The sequence below is a fragment of the Trichechus manatus genome, unplaced genomic scaffold (assembly GCF_000243295.1).
Source record: "Trichechus manatus latirostris isolate Lorelei unplaced genomic scaffold, TriManLat1.0 scaffold00004, whole genome shotgun sequence".
NCBI classification, from domain to species: domain Eukaryota; kingdom Metazoa; phylum Chordata; class Mammalia; order Sirenia; family Trichechidae; genus Trichechus; species Trichechus manatus.
Genome location: NW_004443940.1, coordinates 7645382 through 7664262, shown reverse-complemented (window position 1 = coordinate 7664262; position 18881 = coordinate 7645382). Strand labels below are relative to the sequence as shown.

General features: G+C 46.5%; 1 protein-coding gene across 2 annotated transcripts in view; it reads left to right on the top strand.

The window, feature by feature from the left end:
- Window positions 1–17811: 17811 nt before the first annotated feature.
- HK2 (hexokinase 2) overlaps window positions 17812–18881 on the top strand; it is a 75610-nt gene continuing 74540 nt past the window's right edge. For both annotated transcript variants that reach the window (XM_023732447.1, XM_004369154.3), the window contains exon 1: window positions 17812–18202. In XM_023732447.1, coding sequence (XP_023588215.1) covers window positions 18140–18202 — 63 coding nt within the window. In that variant the 5' untranslated portion in view covers window positions 17812–18139. The remainder of the gene's footprint in view (window positions 18203–18881) is intronic.

Below are 18881 nucleotides of genomic sequence, written 5' to 3'. Positions count from 1 at the left end.
GTAGTGCACTCCTTGGGCTATTTTGGTTGCAAGAAACAGAGACTCACTGTTTGGCTCTAATAATAAAGGGTGTACTGCATTCCTACATAAATTAGGGAGATAGGAATTTCAGCTACCTCATCAGGAGAAGACACAAAAAAGGCCTCTGCAGTGCAGTGAATTACCTAATACGGCCCGTCTAGTCACACAGGGTTTTGTGACTCCCACAAAATGACTGGGTGGGACTGTGCAAATTAGGCATTTGTGGCCCATCAAGGGGACTGGACAAACTGCTAAGAATGCATATAAGGTGCATGGAACCTCTGTGGGGGTGGGACCATGAAAATAAGGTGCATGGAACCTCTGTGGGGTGGGACCATGCAAGTAAGGTGTATGGATCCCTAATGAGGGGATTGGTCAGTTTTGCCATCCCGCTAGGCTTAAAACAGAATCAATCCCAGAGCAGAGGAAGGACCTCACTACCACCAAGAAAGAAGAGCTGGGAGTGGAGTGTATCCTTTGGACCTGGGGTCCCTGTACTGAGAACCTCCTAGACCCAGGAGAGAGAGAGAGAGAGCTGTAACACTGGAGATGGCATGAGATGGCAAAAAGTGGCAAAAGAGAAATGGTGGCAGCAGAACCAGGAGACTGACGTGAGATGATATGGTGAGCTTCCCAGCCCACAGAGTAAGGTAGTTACAGTGGGCATGCTGACCCACAGAATGAGAGAGCTGAGTACCTTTGGACTGAGGCTTATTGGTGGAGTGGGATGCCTCCAGGCACCTACTGGCAGAACTAGAGTTTTCTAACACTTGCTTGAGCAGGGCAGGGGCCGAGGGGCTGAGGGCCAGAGAGAGGCCTCCTGTGGGCATGGCAGAGAAGAAGCTGTCCTCATCAAGGAACTGTATCCTGAGTCATTCCTGATCCTAAATTGTAACAGGTACTTCCCTAATAAACCCCCTAATTGTGAGTACTGTCTGTGAGTTTTGTGTGGCCATTGCAATGAATTATTGAATCCAGCAGACAAGTAGAGAGTGCAGTGGGAGGGATGGCTGGTGTCAGAATTAATAAAAAGGTTGGAGAGAAGAAGCATGTCTGATCTCTGACTCATGGCAGTCAGCCTTGGGCTGATGCTGATGGTGGTGATTCTCTGTCCTCGCCCTTGTGAAGTTAGATAAGGAGGTCAGGAGATGCCGTGCCATGCAATTTTTACGGCCTCACAGGAAAGTCTCATCTTTTTTTTTTTTTCCATAGCACATCATTTATGTGATTTAAAAACATAAGCATACAAAACTCATTTAACCAGGTTGATGCGTATTTAAGGACCTATATCAAACATATTAGAGTGCTGGCTTCTGACAAGGGCTGGGGAGGAGAAAAGGTACAGGTGTCAGGGTTGGAGGGTAAAAAGAAAAAAAGTGAAAATGAAAAGAAATAAACAACAGATAGAGGGGGCTTGCATGGGCTGATAAGCGTATGCTATGCATGGAGAAATAGTGAGCAACTTACCTCTGAGATCCTTTGAAAAATTGAAAGTAAAAACATTAAGACTACAGACAGAATCCACAACTCTCTGGATTCCATGCTGACAGGTGTCTGATTGTTGGGAAGGTTACTTGGGGGATTGACTAGAGTTCAAAGAGGAGGCAGCATGCACTTCTCATAGGAAGAACAGGAAGCGCAGGGCAGCTGGTCTCATGGACACTTAGAGCCTTGCTACTCAAAGTCAAGTCCACGGACCAGCGGTATACCCATCACCTGGAGCTTGTTAGAAATGCAGACTCTCAGATCCCACCACAGACCTGCTTAATCAGACTTTGAAGCTTAACAAGATCCCCAGGTAATCTGAATGCACATTAAAATTTCAGAAGCTCTTGCTCTAGGACACAGAGTGGGAAATGGAAGGTTACTTAGGATTCAGTGCAGCTCACCCTACTGAGCCATCACACTATCCCTGCACAGGAGGAGTTTGTGACTTACCATCTGATTCTCTGACTTTAACATAACTTAGCTGTTTATACTGTCTGTCTTACCTTCTCTGCATGAGTTTCCACTTTTCCTCCCCCATGCCAATTACTTGACCTCTTCTTTGTAGCTATCCAGAAGGCATGTACGTGTACAATTTTGAGGCAGAGGTCCGGAGGTCCTCAATTTATAGATGGTGGTGGAAACCCTAAAACTGGCTCAGATAATTGGGAAAGAGTGTGTTAGGTGAGACAAGCCTGGACTGAAGCTGGGGGGAGCAACAACATTCGAGAAATCTGTCCTTGAGGGAGACCATAAAAAATATCAGTGAAGTGGAGAAGAACAGTGGGTTGAGTGGTCAGAAACTGAAGATGTAAGAGTTTCAAGAAGGAAGTGGTGTTTGATAAGGAGTGAATGTTTCAGAGTATTTGTGCACGCATTATTATCTGTCTACCCCTGCTAGATAAGGACAGTTGTGATTCAATGGTAAAGTCTTACCTTCCATGCCGGAGACTTGGGTTCGATCCCCAGCCAATGCACCTAATGTGTAGCCACCACCCATCTGTCAGTAGAGGCTTAGATGTTGCTATGATGCTAAATAAGTTTCAGTAGAGCTCCCAGACTAAGGTAGTCTAGGAAGAAAGGGCTGGCAATCTACTTCTGAACGTCAGACAACAAAAGCCCTATGGATCACAATGGTCTGATCCCATTGTGCATTGGGTCCCCATGAATCAGGGGCTGATATGATGGTAGCTAACAACAACAACAGCAACAACTCCCACTAGAAGAAAGCTCCATCAAATAAGGAGATTTTGTTTTGTTCATTATTAGGTCCCCAGCACTTAATAAGTATCTTCTAAATGGTGGATGCATAAATGAATGAATGAATGTTAAATATAGGAAAGAGGTCCAGAAAGAAGACTGAGAATATCCACTGGATTTGAGATGATCATTAGTTATGGGGATCTCAGTGAGAGCAGTTCCATGGAGTGACGGGGGTAGAGGTCAACGGTCAGAGTGCAGCTGGTAGAGAAGATAGTTAAAGGCAGGAAGTGAAGTGTGAATGCATCTTTTAATTATTTTTTATCTTTATAACAGTAGAAGGGATTTGAGTGTGTGGAGTAAGGGGAAGGAAGGGGTCAGTAAAGAGTGTGTGACTGAAGTACAAGAGGGCAAGTGATGACTAATAGAGCAAGAGTTTGTGGGAGAGAAAAGGATCAAGACACTGGTCTTGAAACAATAGGAGGGAACTTTCCTCCTCTGCTATGAGGCTATAGGCCACATGACGAAGCAGTGTCTACCACATCCTTCGCACACAGCATGGTGTCTTGTCCTAGTAGATGCTCAATAAATGTTTGTTGAATAAATAAATCCATAAGACAGGAGGAAAGGGGGTGAGAATGCATGCGGATGTAGATATTTTAGATGAAAGGTAGGAGGTGAAAGGAGTTCATATATATTGACCTCCATTTTCTCAATAGACTGAGGCAAGACTGACTATTGAGAGTAAGGAGTCAAGGGATAGGGGTGAAGGATGAAGAGAGTTATAGATCACTGGATAGTTTCTGAGGGGAAACTATCTGATAGGACAGGAAGCTGACCAAACACAAGAAGGAGTGTTGCTGGGCAATGCTATGGGCCCTTCCAACCAGGGCTACTTTCTCCATCAGGCACAAACAGGCACTGTGCTCAATACTTTTGGGGGTTCATAAAATGTTAAAATATCTTTTAAGGTAATAAGAAAAAAAAGAACATAATCCATCTTGGATTACATTCATTTTTATACCAACATAGTCATAAAATATAATTTTTAATATTTTTTTATGGAGGAGGTGGCCCAGGAAGGCAAAAGAGCCTATGACCTATGACAATCATAGTACAACCCTGCTACTAAGGAAAAAGACTGAATTTGGTGCAAATTTCTTTCCTTAGGTTCAGTACAAGGATGGGGGTTTGAGGCAATTGTGGGTGCTGGTGAAGCTGTAGTTCCAATGATCAACTAGGTTGGGAGAGGAAAAAGAAAGAATCAACAGAAGCAGACTAGAGGATGGGAGAAAGCGAGCCTGGTCAAGGGACCGGAGGTCTCCCCAGGTGGAGAGCAGTTGTCATGGGAGAGAGGTCATGACAGGGCTGGAGGAGGGAGGCAGTGGTCATCATAGCTTAGACTAGAGAAGAAAAGCAGTTCTGAGTTGTAACAAGGTTCAGGATGTGGCCTCAGAGAGAGTGGCCAGAGTATAAAGAAGCTGAAGGTCAATGGATTTGGAAAGGTCAGAAAGTTGTGAGAGCAGGGTGTTTGGTGGTTGTCCATCAAAACAAAAACCCATTGCTGTCCAGTTGATTACGACTCATAGCAACCCTATAGGACAGAGTAGAACTTCCATATCTTTCTCCCGCAGAGCAGCTAGTGAATTTGAACAGCCGACCTTTTGGTTAGCAGCTGAGAGCTTAACTACTGCGCCACTAGGGTTTCTTTGGTTGTTCCACATGTTGCTGTCCTGTCGATTTTGACTCATAGTGACCGTATAGGACAGAGTAGAACTGCCCCATAGGGTTTCCAAGGACCAGCTGATGGATTTGAGCTGCCGACCTTTTGGTTAACAGCCAAGCTCTTAACCACTGTGCCACCAGGGCTTGCTTGTCCTATGGTCACTGAAAACTCTCAGGATCATGCAGGACTTAGAGAAGAGAGAAAAACCATGATCCAGCTGCCCAAGAGTGCAGTGACAGAGGAGAAGTGATCAGGATGTCAGCAAAATGAAGAAAGACTCAGGTGACCAGTTGCTGGGCTTTAGTCTTAACAGAGTGGGAATTTTACTCAAGGACAGAAGCAGAGTTTGGCACTGCCAGTCTCACCTTCTGTCCCTCAGGTGTGTGGGAGGAGAAACCTCTAGGGGAGAGCCAGGGTCCAGGTAAGGTCACGAGATGAAGGACACGTCCTGTGGAGAAGCTAAGGATACTAAGGATTCAAGGGAATTTCTTTGGCACAAAATTAGGGCTCCAGAAGACACATTGTAGGTATTGGGATGTGATGAGAGATGTAGGAAATTAGAAGCAAACCTGGAACAAGGTTTGGAGGGAGAAACGTAGGAGAAAACAGATGACTGGAGGGAACTCAACATTTTGGCTATTATATGTCTTAGTCATCTAGTGCTGCTATAACAGAAATACCACAAGTGGATGGCTTTAACAAAGAGAAGTTTATTTTCTCACAGTCGAGTAGGCTACAAGTCCAAATTCAGGACATCAGCCCCAGGAGAAGGCTTTCTGTCTCTGTTGGCTCTAGAGGAAGGTCCTTGTGAAGCATCAGTCTTCCCTTGGTCTGGGAGCATCTCAAGCGCAGGAACCTCAGGTCCAAAGGATGCACTCCGCTCCTGGCACTGCTTTCTTCATGGTATGAGGTTCCCCACTCTCTGCCTGCTTCCCATCTCTTGTAGGATAAAAGTGGTGCAGGCCACACCCCACAGAAACTCCCTTTACATTGGATCAGGGATGTGACCTTAGTAAGGGTGTTACAATCCCACCCTAATCTTCTTAACATAAAATTACAATCACAAAATGGAGGACAACCACACAGTACTGGGAATCATGGTCCAGCCAAATTGATATACATATTTTTAGGGGGGCATAATTCAATCCATGACATATATCAGTCAGGATAAGATAACTTAGACTGCAGTAACAAATGACCCCCAAATCTCAGTGGCCTCAAACTACAAAGGTTATTTCTTGCTTATACACCAAAAAAACCAGATCCACTGCTGTCGAGTCAATTCCAACTCATAGTGACCCTAAACGACAGGGTAGAACTGCCCCATAGGGTTTCCAAGGCTGTAATCTTTACTGAAGCAGACTGCCACATCTTTCTCCTGCGGACTGGCTGGTGGGTTCAAACTTCGGACCTTTTGGTTAGCAGCCGACTGCTTAACTATTGGACCACCAGGACTCCTTTTGCTTATACTACTGTCCATTAAGGTTGATGGGACTCTGCTGCATGTCATCGTCACTCAGGGACCCAGGCTGAGGGAGACTCTGTCTCTGTGCTTCCATGATAGCCAAGGCTCGATTTGTGTGTGCGAGATTTTTCACTGGCCAAAGCAAGTCACATAACCACATCTACCTTTAAAGAGATAGGCTTATGCAATCTTCCCATGAACTTAGAGGGAAAACTAGAAATATTTGGTCAACAGAACTTCTGATTACCACAGGTAGTAACTATGGCTTTTAGAGATGTGAACCATAGAGTAAATTAACCAACTACAATTTTAGGACAGAACTCTGGGACAGAGTTGTGTTGGCGTGGAAACGAACAATGCCTACTGGGAGGTGGCTGAGACGTGATGACGCCAGCAGCTCACACCTGTTCTGTCGGCATAAGTGAGTTCTAAAAGCCTTTTCAAAGCCTTAGCAATCAGAGATCCACACATACACATACAATTCCTAGAATGTGTGTCAACCCTGCTCTTTGCCCTAAAAGGTTGGTCTTTGTAATTAATAGCTTTGTTTTCAGGCCAAAAAAGAGATTGGGTAAATAACTGTCTCAGCAAAAGACAAAGAACAGGGATGCATTGTTCTCCTGGATGCCTTAGCTGATACTTTAATCTTAACTCCCTTAACTCTCATGTCCCCTTGAGATATCAACCAATGCTGCAAACAGGAGCAGCCAATCCCACGTTTTCCCTGATGGTTAAAATCCTATCAGTTTTCTCTCGGATAATATTTGGAGAAGAAATTTTATATTCTCAGACTATCCAATGAGTAAGTGTCTTCTGGCCATTTTGAGTGCCAGCCTTCTAGTTCTGCAGAAATAGAAATATTAAATAAAGAAATGTTAGTGTTACTAGTTCCCAGGATTACAGATCCATGTAATCTTCTGTGATCAGATGACCAGTTTCTAAATTTCCCCTCTACATTGCCTTGCAGGAGGAGGATGCTGAACCTCTACACTGGAAGCAGTAATGTAGGGGATGTTGTTGGCTGCCTACCACATGCCTTTTTCTCCCTAAAGAAACTTGATTTTGTTTAGGGATCCACCAAATGACCGAGGGGAAGGTGACTTTACCCTCAGCTCTAGGGGTGGGTCCTGATTAGTCTAAGCCAGGGTGTCCCAGCCTTGGCACTACTGACATTTTGAGTTGGATAATTCTTTGTTGGGGTGGCTACCCTATGCATTGTAGGATGTTTAGCAGCAGTCCTGGACTCTACCCATTAGATGCCAGTAGCACCTGTCCCAGTTGTGACAATCAAAAATGTCTCCAGAAATTGCCAAATGTCTCCTGGGAGGCAAAACTCCCCCTGCTGAGAACCACTGGTAACTGGTTTAAGAATGAACGCGTGACAATGTGGCTAAAGAGAGTGAGGGGAAGAAAGCTGCTGGGAAGTTTCAGGAATTGTTTTGTTTTCCTCATGAGAAAGAGACCCAACCAGAAACTAGGAGAAGGGATGGAGCAGTTCCTTTCTCAAAGCCCTCAGAAGGAACTGACACAGCTGCTATCCTGATTTGGACCTCTGGCCTCCAGAACTGTGAGAAAATAAATTTCTGTCCTTTAAAGCCACCCACTCTGAGGTATCTTGTTATGCCGGCCCTAAGGGACTGAGACAACTGGCAACCCAAAATATCTGCGCTTTTGTTTCTCACCAGAGAATACAATACTTTGAATTCTCAGTTCTACAACCCTTATCAAGTACGAGTTGTGAGAAATAGACTTTGTAGAGATTAGCCTGAAGGAGAGTTTCTTTTTCTTTTTTTTAATGTTGAACAAGTTGTTCATTTTATTTTATTTTTATTAAAACCTTGTGAATCTTTAAAAAAAAAAAAAAAAGAAGAAGAGAGACCCAAGAAGAGACAGTTCCTTTCTCTTTCTCTGGACCTTGTTGCTACGGACGAAACTCGAACATATTGCAACCTGAAGATGAAGGCGACTCAGGAGGAAGGCAGAGCCAAGAGATTCTCAGAGGGGTAGGGCCCGAGCCCTGATGCACCCGACCTGGAGCCCGGCCCACTGCTGGGCTGCTTTTTATGTGAGACAACAAAAATCCTTATTGTTGGAGCCAGGGTGTTCTGTTACTTGCATCTGAAACCATCCTAGCTGAAGTCATAGGAAGAGAGTGGGACAAAAAGAGGCACAGTCACTCTGTCAGAGCTGCCACAAGCAGGGCTCTCACTCATGTTTGCTGGGACAAGTGCCTTCTTAGTTAAAAGCAATACGTTTCCCATCAGTGAGGTGGCAGGAGGCTGGGAAGTTTACTTGGGTTTCTGGCAAGTTCAGAAGAAGACAACTGAGCTCCCACTGTCTAGAGGGGAGGAATGAGGCCACTATAAAGATAAGGACCTGATGTTGCTGGGCCAGGAACAGATATAAGCAGGGTCAGATTACCCAGTAAGCAAGGTATGCATGGGTTTATCACATGTGAACCTGTGCACTACAGATTAGTAAGTAAGCACAAGTAAGCCCCTGAGTACCTTGCTTACTGGTTAATTCACCCTTGGATAAAAAGATCGGATAAATGTGAAGGGATCAAACTGGTGTTTAGGGGGTGGGGAAGTCAGAACCAGATGTTAAGACTGACCAGATCCAGCCAATCCACAAGCACTAAAGTCAAACCACTTGGGGTCATGTTGGAAGAGAGGTTTTTTTTTTTTTTAATCATTGGCTGCACATTGTAATCACGTGGTGGAGCTTAAAAATTACTGAGTACTGATGGCTGGATCCCATTGGTGATTCTGATGTAATTAGGCTGGGGTTTGCCTGGGCATCATTGATTATTATTTTTCAAATTTTATAATTTTTATTTTTGGTGGATTCAAATGTCTTTATTCCAAACCGCATGCCCTTTTCATTCTCCTGGGCTGCCTTTATCCCAGCGGGTTCTTTTCTTATATAAGTTACTTTTTTTTTGTGAATAGATAATACTTGCACCTTGTACAAAAGACTATGCAATGAAGTCTCTCTCCCACACTCCACACCTATCTCCCAGGCACCCAGTTCCTCTACCTAGAGGATAGTTTGTGACTATACACAGGCATATATTTATTTTAATTCCTGTTACTTTTTATTAATTAATGGTGACTTTTCTATATCCTGTTCTATATCCTACTTTCTTGACTTAACTGTATCTGCAGATCATTCTATATTAATACTTAGAGAGCATCTTTTTTTTTTAAAATTTTTACGGCTGCCAAGTAATTCTATTGTATGGATGTGCTTTAATCATTAGTCCCCAAATGATAGGATTTAGGTTGGTCCCAGTCTTGCTATGACAAATGATGCCCAAGTCAATGACCTTATGCAGCATGTGTGGATATACCTGTAAGATAAATGGGATTGCAGGGTCAGAGGGCAGGTATAATTGATGGATGTTGTTAAATTGGCCTCATGAGGTTGTGTTCTCCACCAACAATGTGGTGGGAGAGAAGGTACTTCTTTCCCTACAGGAAGGTGTGTTATCATTATTTTATTTTGGCCAAGCTGATGGGTCAAAAATGGTGTATCAGTATATTTCAAATTTGCATTTTAATTATTCTGGGTGACGTTTACCATCTTTTTGTATACCAAATAACCATTTCCTGTGAACTCTCTGTATCCTTTACCCAAGGGTTGTTGGATTTCTTTTTCTTATTAATTCGAAGAACCTCTTTCATTAGCAGAAAATTAGCCTTTTGTCCCTGATATATATTTTCGTCTAGGTTGTCTTTTGACTTTGCTTTATAGAGACTCTTTTATTGGCCTTTTCTTGTATGACATTTAGGGTTTTAGTTTTCTTACAATGGGCTTCACCATTCTAATACTAAAAAATCAGATGAACAATTTTCTTTCCCACAGTTTGCAGATATTCAGGGATAGCCTTACTTGTTTGCTTTCCCATATGAACACTAGAATCAGGATGTTTATTTATTTATTGCAATTGCATTTAAAATTTACAGATTAATCTGAGAGGAACTAAAATTTGTGAACCACTGTTGAATCTCCCTACTCATTCCACTTACGAGTTCCTTGGTATGTTGTATTTTTGGTCACTATTATAACGGAAGGGAGCCCTGGTGGTGCAGTGGTTAAAGAGCTTGGCTGCTAACCAAAAGGTCAGCAGCTCAAACGAAACCCTATGGGGCAGTTCCACCCCATCCTATAGGGTCGCTATGAGTTGGAATCGACTGGAAGGCAATGGGTTTGGTTTATTGTAATGCAAGAAGACATGCCATTTATGTCTGTTGTATGGCATAGGGATTTTTAAAAGCTCCCTAGGTGACTCTAATACAGTGAATGTATAAGGGGCAGGAACGGGGTGCAGTGGGGTGTTCCTTTGTAATCCAGAAAGGAATATTTTATCACTGACTGTCTTAGTTACCTAGTGCTGCTGTAACAGAAATACCACAGTGGATGGCTTTAACAAAGAGAAATTTATTCTCTCACAGTAAAGTAGGGTAAAAGTCCAAATTCAGGGCATCAGCTCTAGGGGAAGGCTTTCTCTCTCTGTCGGCCTTCTTAACCAATGTTCCTCTGGACTAGGAGGTTCTCTGCGCAGGGATCCAAAGAACGCGCTCTGCTCCCAGCACTGCTTGCTTGGTGGTATGATGTCCCCCACTCCCTGCTTGCTTCCCTTTCCTTTCATCTCTTGTAGGATAAAAGGTGGTGCAGGCCACACCCCAGGGAAATGCCCTTTAATTGGATCAGGGATGTGACTTTAGTAAGGGTGTTACAATCCCACCCTAATCTTGTTTAACATAAAATTACAATCGCAAAATGGAGGACAACCACACAGTACTGGGAATCATGGCCCAGCCAAATTGATAGACACATTTTTTGGGGGACATAATTCAATCCATGACACTGATGTTATTTCGAATCACCAGCCCATGGTGATACTAAAAAAAAAAAACAGACTGACTAAAGGTTTTATTTTTGTTTATAAATTCTCTACCACAAGGTGCCCCCGTACTGCCAGCACTGGGGCCGATGGCCCCACCCTTTGGTATACCACTGTTCCAGAGCAGCCCAGGCTGGGAAAGCTCTCTTGGAGGCTTTCCTCTCCCCACCCCCCACATTCAATGACTTATTATGTCCCTTCAAGCTACCGCTTACATTTTTCTCACTTTCTTCACCTCTTCTCTGTCCTTCTGCTATAGGCTTTCAGCACCTTTTCCCAGGACTCTGGTCGCAATGTGTCCTCTACATTGCTTCCAGCCTGTAGGCTATGCCTTTCCTTAAGTGCTGATGGGATTCTATTACTTCCCCCTTTTCTTCAGCTGAGCCCTGCCTCCCTGCCCAGGCTCCCTCCCTCCATCCCCCGCTGCAGTCATCTCTCTACACCAGAGGACTGCATGCCCTTCAAACCTGCCCAGCTCTCCTGTGGCCCCAAGACTCTACATTTGCTCCTCCCTCCACCTGGGCTTTTCTTTTTATCACTGAATTCTGATTGCTAAGAGGACTTGATGTCATGGGCAACTGGTATTCAGGATCTACCATGTACCAGGCTTGGACTAAAAAAGGCTTTGCAAATTCCATTTCATGATTTCTATTTTATGGGTAAGGAAACTGGGGCAAAGAAAGGTCAAGTGCTTGCCCAAGACCAATAAGCTATTCTTGTCAGCCTCAGCATGCTGACATGTCTTCTCAGGAGAACTGTTTAGGGGATATACCTATGGCCCTATGCCCATCAGGATGACAGGATCAGACACGCTAGCCCTCACACGTGTTGGAGGGCCCCTTCTGGCAATATTTCACAGTGGCCTTTTCCTCATCTACTGTACTCCCATTGAGTACAGATGGTGTCCTATTTTTCAGTCTTTTGGATACATTTTAGATTTTAGAGAGCCAGTTTGTCTAAGGGCACTTTAAACTTTGCAATGCAACACATTCAGTGACTGTTGGGTGTGGTGTGTGTTTGTCAAGCTTTGGGACTGCCTAACCCCTTTGAGCACCTTTGTTACGTTTTGAGAATTCTCCACATTACGACTCCTGACTCCCTGAACCCACTTTCTCAGCTTCTTTTGCAGCTACAGCATGGTCATGTGACCCAGACTCTGCCAACCCACTGCCAGGCATCCGTTTGGAAGCACATACTGTAAAGAAGGAGGTGCTGTGCAGAATTCCCTCCGGCGAGGGTGCTGAGAGACATCCAGCTGTCAGAGATGTCTGTGGCATGTCCTGGCTGTAACATCCAGTGCCTAGCATCACCAGTGTGGGCCAAGATGCCTGAGCCTAGTGGCCAGGGCAATAGCATCCCCATGGACACAATCTGATGGTATAACTTAGACATCATTCTTGGCTGGTCAGCCTTCGAGCTGGATTCCCTAGCCCTTCCGGAGAGCCCGCAAGTGACATGGTAGTCTTCAATAAACTACCTTTCTGCTTAAACTAGTGTGAGTGGGTTCTGTTTGCAACTAAGATAACTGATAACATGGGTGGTTGTGTATCCTTGTGACTTACATTTTTCTACTTTAACTGCTTTTCAATGCCTTTCTTTCCTAATTCCCCAAATTCTTATATTATAATTGAACTATGAAACACAAGAGTATCAGGAACATTGGGGCCCAATATTAAGGACAACTGGATGCAAGGAATTGTGCGTATTTACATTCAGGGCAGGTCCACCCACAGCCTTAAAATCTCCACATAATCCCATCACTTATAACATGCTGCAAACTTGATAAATGCTAACTAGCAAACGGAACATTTGGCAGAGAGGGTCTTTTGGTGAAGTGGCCTCTTCCTAGAACAGCTCCTTAAAGCTGAATGGCCGGGCTTAGGTCAGTCCTATGTGTGACCAGTGCCAGCCTGGCGTGAAATCAAAAAGCTGGCGTTTGCATCGCTCGGGCCACCCTCTGGCTGACCCTGGCCCGCGGCTCTGTCTCGCTCTCCTCCAAAACTCCATCTCACATAAAGACACAGACAGATTTAGCTCTTAATTATAGACTTTTCTATTCTGTAATACTTGTTTTGAAGGAGCCCAGGTGGCATGGTGGTGAGAAGCGCTTGGCTGCTAACTGAAAGGTCAGCGGTGGGAACCCACCAGCCACTCCACAGGAGAAAGATGTGGCAGTCTGCTTCTGTAAAGATTTATAGCCTTGGAAACCCTATGGGGTGGTTCTCCTCTGTCTCACACGGTCGCTATGTATCGGAATCGACTCAATGGCAGTGGGTTTAATACTTGTTTTATGCATTAGTTTTATATCTCTGACTAGTCAGTTAACTCCCCAGGGGCAAGGACCACATCTTGTGTTTCTTTTGTATTTCTCATAGCACTGAGCAGAGTGCCCTGAACATTATAAAGTGTTTAATAAATATTTGCTGGTTGATGCCTCCCTTGGCACTGCAGAGTGTAAATCACATGTATGTCTCATCCCTCTTCAACATTTGTGTGTGTGTGTGTGTGTGTGCATGAGAGAGAGAGAGAGAGAGAGAGAGATCTGAGAGTCATATGCTCTATCCACAGCATAGAGTTTGGATCCAGAAAAGTTGAAGATACTAGTCTCAGCTTTATGTGGGTAACCTATCCTTAGTTCATCATGTCTTAATTGGGGTTTATAGCAATTCCAACCACCTCCTGGGATTATTGTGAGCAGTGAAAGAGAAACATACACTTAAAGCACCTGGAATTTCAGGGCAGACTTTGAGGGGAGAAGAAGGCACTAAAATTTGTGTGTGGAGAAGAGCTCACAGCTGACATGACCCCATGGACTCTGGTCCCTTCTACCTGGGGTCAACGGGTTCTGTGGCACTGGCTAGTGGGTTTCCAAATGTCTCTAGACAGCACGCATCTTCCCCTTCATCCCCCACCACTAGCTAAAGCCATCAACTCTACCTCAGACTTTACAATATCTTTTAAACCCATACCTCCACTCCCAGCTCCGTCCTCACTTGATTCAGGCTCTGGTCTATCCTACTGTGTCTTTCTCTTTCAGCCTCTGATCTCTGCCCCTCCTGCCCCTCCCTCACTACATGGAGGTAGTTATCGCCCTAAAAAACCCACATCTGATCACATCATTTCTCTCTTTCAGAGCCTCTGTTGGATATCTAAATCTACGTGTCTACTATGTATTTATATCTAAAGAGGGAAGACCAAATTATGAGGCTGTTGCCATCAGGTGAGAGATATTGGGTGTGTGAACTAGTAGATGGAGAGGTGGGAAGAGATTTGAAGAATATATAAAGTATATAAAACTATAAACTCTCTTTCTCTCTCTACACACACACACACACACACACACACACACACAGATATACAGTTATACAAAATGTGAACAATGGCTATCTCTAAGATTTCTTAATTTATGCAACTAATATTTATTGAGTACCTCCCACGTGACAGGCATCATTCTAGACACTGTGGATGCTGAGAAACAACACAAATACCAACTCCGCCCTCCTGTAACTCAGAGTCTAGTGACTCTGAGAAAAAGAATACATACAAGTTGCCAAATCATAGCAAAATCAGATATTGATAAGGGCTATGAAGGAAATCAATCAGGGTCACAGGATAGTGACTTGGGGAGCTATCTGAGATAAACCGGTCAGGGAAAGTTCTTTGAGGGGGTGACATCTGAGCTGAATCTCAGTGAGGAAGTGTCAGCTGCACACAAATCTGGAAAAGCACATTCCAGACAGAAGAAATAGGAAGAGCAAAGGCCCTTGGGTGGGAAAGAGTTTGGCATATTTGAGCAAAACACGCCAGTGTGAATGAGAGTAGTGTCTTGGGGAAAGTATTAACAGCATGGGATAGTGTCATGGACTGAATTATGTCCCCCCAAAAATGTGTGTATCAATTTGGCTGGGCCATGATTCCCAGTATTATGTGGTTGTCCTCTATTTTGTGATGTGATTTTGTCTTAAAGTGGATTAGGGTGGGATTGTAACACCCTTACTAAAGTCACATCCCTGATCCAATGTAAAGGGAGCTTCCCTGGGGTGTGGCCTGCACCACCTTTTATCTTACAAGAGATAAAAGGAAAGGGAAGCAAGCAGAGTTGGGGACCTCATACCATCAAGAAAGCAGTGCCGGGAGCAGAGTGCGTCTTGGACCCAAGGTTCCTGTGCAGAGAAGCTCCTAGTCGGGGGGAAGATTGATGATAATGAGGACCTTCCTCCAGAGCCGACACAGACAGAAAGCCTTCCCCTGGAGATGATGCCCTGAATTTGTACTTGTAGCCTACTAGACTGTGAGAAAATAAATTTCTCTTTGTTAAAGTCATCCACTTGTGGTATTTCTGTTATAGCAGCACTAGACGACTAAGACAGATGGGGTGGAGAGGGACGCAGAGACCATATGGTATAAAGCCTTAGCAGTCATTGTCAGAAGACTGAATTTTATATTACAATTGAAAGCCACTGAATGGCTCTGAGCCAGGGAGAGACATGCTTTGATTTCTATTTTGAAAAGGTCATTTTGGCTTCTGAGTGAAGAAGAGATGACAGGGACGAGGGTGGAGGTGGGCAAGAGTGGAAGCAGGGAGACCAGGTAGGACAATGTGGCAGTGGCCCTGGCTGAGTTGTTGGTGGCTTGGTTGAGGAGGTATACTTGGACATGGGGAGAAGTGGTCACATACGGGTCTATTCCATGGGTGTGGGGCCCGGGTGGGTGCAGTGGTTAAGTGTTTGGCTGCTAACTAAAAGGTTGGCTGTTCAAATCCACCAGCTGCTCCTTAGAAACCCTATGGGGCAGGTCTACTATGTCCTATAGGGTTGCTATGAGTCAGAATTGACTTGATGGCAACGGGTATTCTATGGGTAGAGCTGACAGCTTGGTGGTGGACTGGCTGGATATGAGGGTGAGGGGCAGGGAGGAATCAAGGGTGACTTAAGGTGGATGGTGATGCCGTTTGCTGAGACAGCTAGGAAGGGAATAGTTTCGGGTAGAAAAGTTGAGCTCAGGTTTGGACATGTTAAGTGTGAGATGCTAGTCACTTCGGTGGAGATGACAAATGGCAGCTGGGAATATAAGTTTGGAGCTCCGGGAGAGGTCCTCGCTGTAGATTTTACCTTTGTGAGTCACCAGCTTCTAGATGATACAACAGTCATGGGGCTGGGAGGATCACCCAAGGAGACAGCGTAACTAGATTAAAAAGGGTGGAGGATAGACTTGGGATATCAATAGAGGAAACAGGGGCTGAGGAGCTTGGGGAGAGAGATTAGAGGGAAACCAGGAGAGTGGAGCTTCCTAGACTTCAATTGAAGCAGGTATATTTAGATGGAGGATATGGTCAACTGTGCCCAACACCCCTGAGAGGTGGAGTAAGACAGGAGTAGAGAAGAGAACATAGGATTTGGCTACATGTAGGCCATTATGGTGACAGAAGCAGTTTGGGGCCCAAGCCTGACAGGAGTACAGGGAAAGAGGGGTGATGATATATAGTTGACAAGGGTGCATAGTTTTCAAGAAATTTTTGCTGAGAGGCTGGATCATGGATGTTTTTGTTTTGTTGTTTATTTGTATATTCTTCTTTTCCAACAATGACCATCCATTACTTGTGAAATAATAATAAAATCCATACATGTTGCATATAGCACCCACTGTTTATGAGATAAAGAGGAACTCCTCAATAGAAAATGAAAGGCCCTCATCTTCCCTGCACTGCAGCCTCTCCAACCCCAGGCTTGCCCTTTTCTCTGGGGAACCTGTCCCATGCCTGCTGAAGTCAGTTATTTCATTTTTGCTAGCTTGCACCACGTATATAAATTTGGAGTCTGGTGCCAGGCATTAGCTGTGCCTTGGACTCTCCTCTCCAATCCATAAACCACCCTGTCCCATCCCACACATGTCCAGGATCACTCAGAGTTACACACTTGTCCACCCAGTTTCACTCACTTACCAGTCCCACAAGCTGCAGGCAATGATCCTTCCCCTCCCTGTATTCTCCCGGTGCTTAGAAAGACAGGATAGATTAATGAGAAAGAGTATAGTGAGGAGCCCTGGTGGTGAAGTGGAAGAGCTCAGGCTGCTGACCAGAAGGTCGGCAGTTCGAATCCACCAGCTGCTTCTTGGAAACCCTATGGGGCACTTCTACTCTGTCCTATAGGGTCGCAATGAGTTGGAATTGACTTGATGGCACACAACAACAATAGAGCCTCGCAATCAAAGGGGCGTGGGTTCTTTTCCCCATCTGAGTGATCTTGGATAAGCCTCTCAATGGCTCCATGCCTCAGTTTCCTCATCTGTAAAACGGGGTTAGTATGATATGATATTAATATCATAAGGTTTGGATTGTGAGGGTTGGATGAGAGGCGTTTTGTAATGCCTGGCATAGAATAAGCAGCAACTAGGGCGGCTCACTTTGCGTTAGCGCAGCCGCGGACTCACCGAGCCACAGTCGGTGAGAACTAGGATGCTTCAGACCAAGTGGACAGTCGGTCACATGACCTCGGGATGCCAGACGGCATCTCTCTCCCCGCACAGGGCGTGTGCTGGTCCAGTGACCTGTCTTTCCAGTCGCCCCACACTCTGGGTCCGCGCTCACACGTCCCCCGCCCCCCACCCCTGGAGGAGCCTGACGCGGCGGTGGCTCACGCGCCTTTCCGGCCCAGCGTCTTGCCACGGACCACACGTCCCATCCCTGCCGCCCGGCTCCGCCCCTCCAGCCGGCCGGCTCGGGTGTCTGGGCGGCCGCGCCCGCGGGTCGTGCGCGCTGATTGGCTGCGCCGTGGCGGCGGGTGGCCCGCGGGTGCACACACCCTCCCCGCTGAGCCAATGGGCGTGCGCGCGTCACTGACCCGGCGGCCCGCGAGCGGGCGGCCCCTCAATAAGCCACATTGTTGCACGAAACTCCAGCACTAGACTCACCGGGCCGCCACGAGTGCTGCTGTGTCGTGAAGCAGAGAAGATCCGCGGGCGGCAGCATCGCGCGTGAGACCGAGAGCCCGAAAAGCCTGATCGTCCTAGCGGAGCTGGGCTGTGATTCTTTCCAAGTTGAGTCTTAGTGATTCTGTGGCTGAAGTTGGCTCCTTGACCGTGGGGCAGCTGGACACGTCGCCTGGAGCGATACTTGAGCGCCTGCTACCAGTTGTGACCAAAAACCTGTCTTGAGAGACCCGAGAGCTCTCACCGGGAGCGCCATCGCCGTTAGCCTTCTTTGTGCGCCGCCCCGACTGCCAGCTCCCGGACGGGCCGCCCAAGCCCGGGTACAAAGCGGTCCCACCACTGCCCGCCTCCCCCGCACTCGCTCCTGCACCAGTTTCCCAACTCGGCGCCGTCAGGCCGCGGCAGGATGATCGCCTCGCATCTGCTAGCCTACTTCTTCACGGAACTCAACCATGACCAAGTGCAGAAAGTAAGTGAGCGGGGGCAGGACCAGTTGCCTGGTCTCCGGCTGTCTCTCAGGGGTCCCCGCCGGCTAGACACTCCTCGAAGATCCAGTGGCGGCCCGTTCCCTACCCACTTCGGAGCCGGGCCGCGCACAAAGTCTGGGCATCCCGGCAACTCTTCCGCGTGAGAAGCCACGTCCGCTCTGCACCGCCCGGCTCCCTCTCTTCCTGCCACCCTGCGCGCTCCGTCCCTCGCTCTCTTTTTCTTTTCTTTTCTTTTTTTTGTTTCAGGAGGGCAGGTCACCCAGCACGTAGTCAGTGACTGCTGGGCACACGTGGGATGATCCCCCCTTCTGCAGCCCAGTTCCGGCGAGAGCACGTGGGGAAAGTCGTGGCTGGAGGAGGAGGCTCTGCTGCCGCGTGGAGGCTGCCTGGGGCCTCCAGCGCATAAGTAACGCGTTAAGGAGACCTCCAGTTCCCCGGGTTGTTCCTCGTGGCCCTGCGGAGGTGGCACTGGGGAGAAGCCAGCCCGGGGAGGAGCGGGAAAGGAGTAGAAGGGCTCTGCGGGCCGCGCCCCTTCCCCGGAACTGAGGCGCTGCTAGGGGTGTCCGTCCCCACCCCACCCCATCTGCCTCAGGACCGCTCCGCCTCCCGTCCCGGACCCGCCTCCAAGTGGGGGGCGGTCTTTGGATGTTCCTTTCTGCT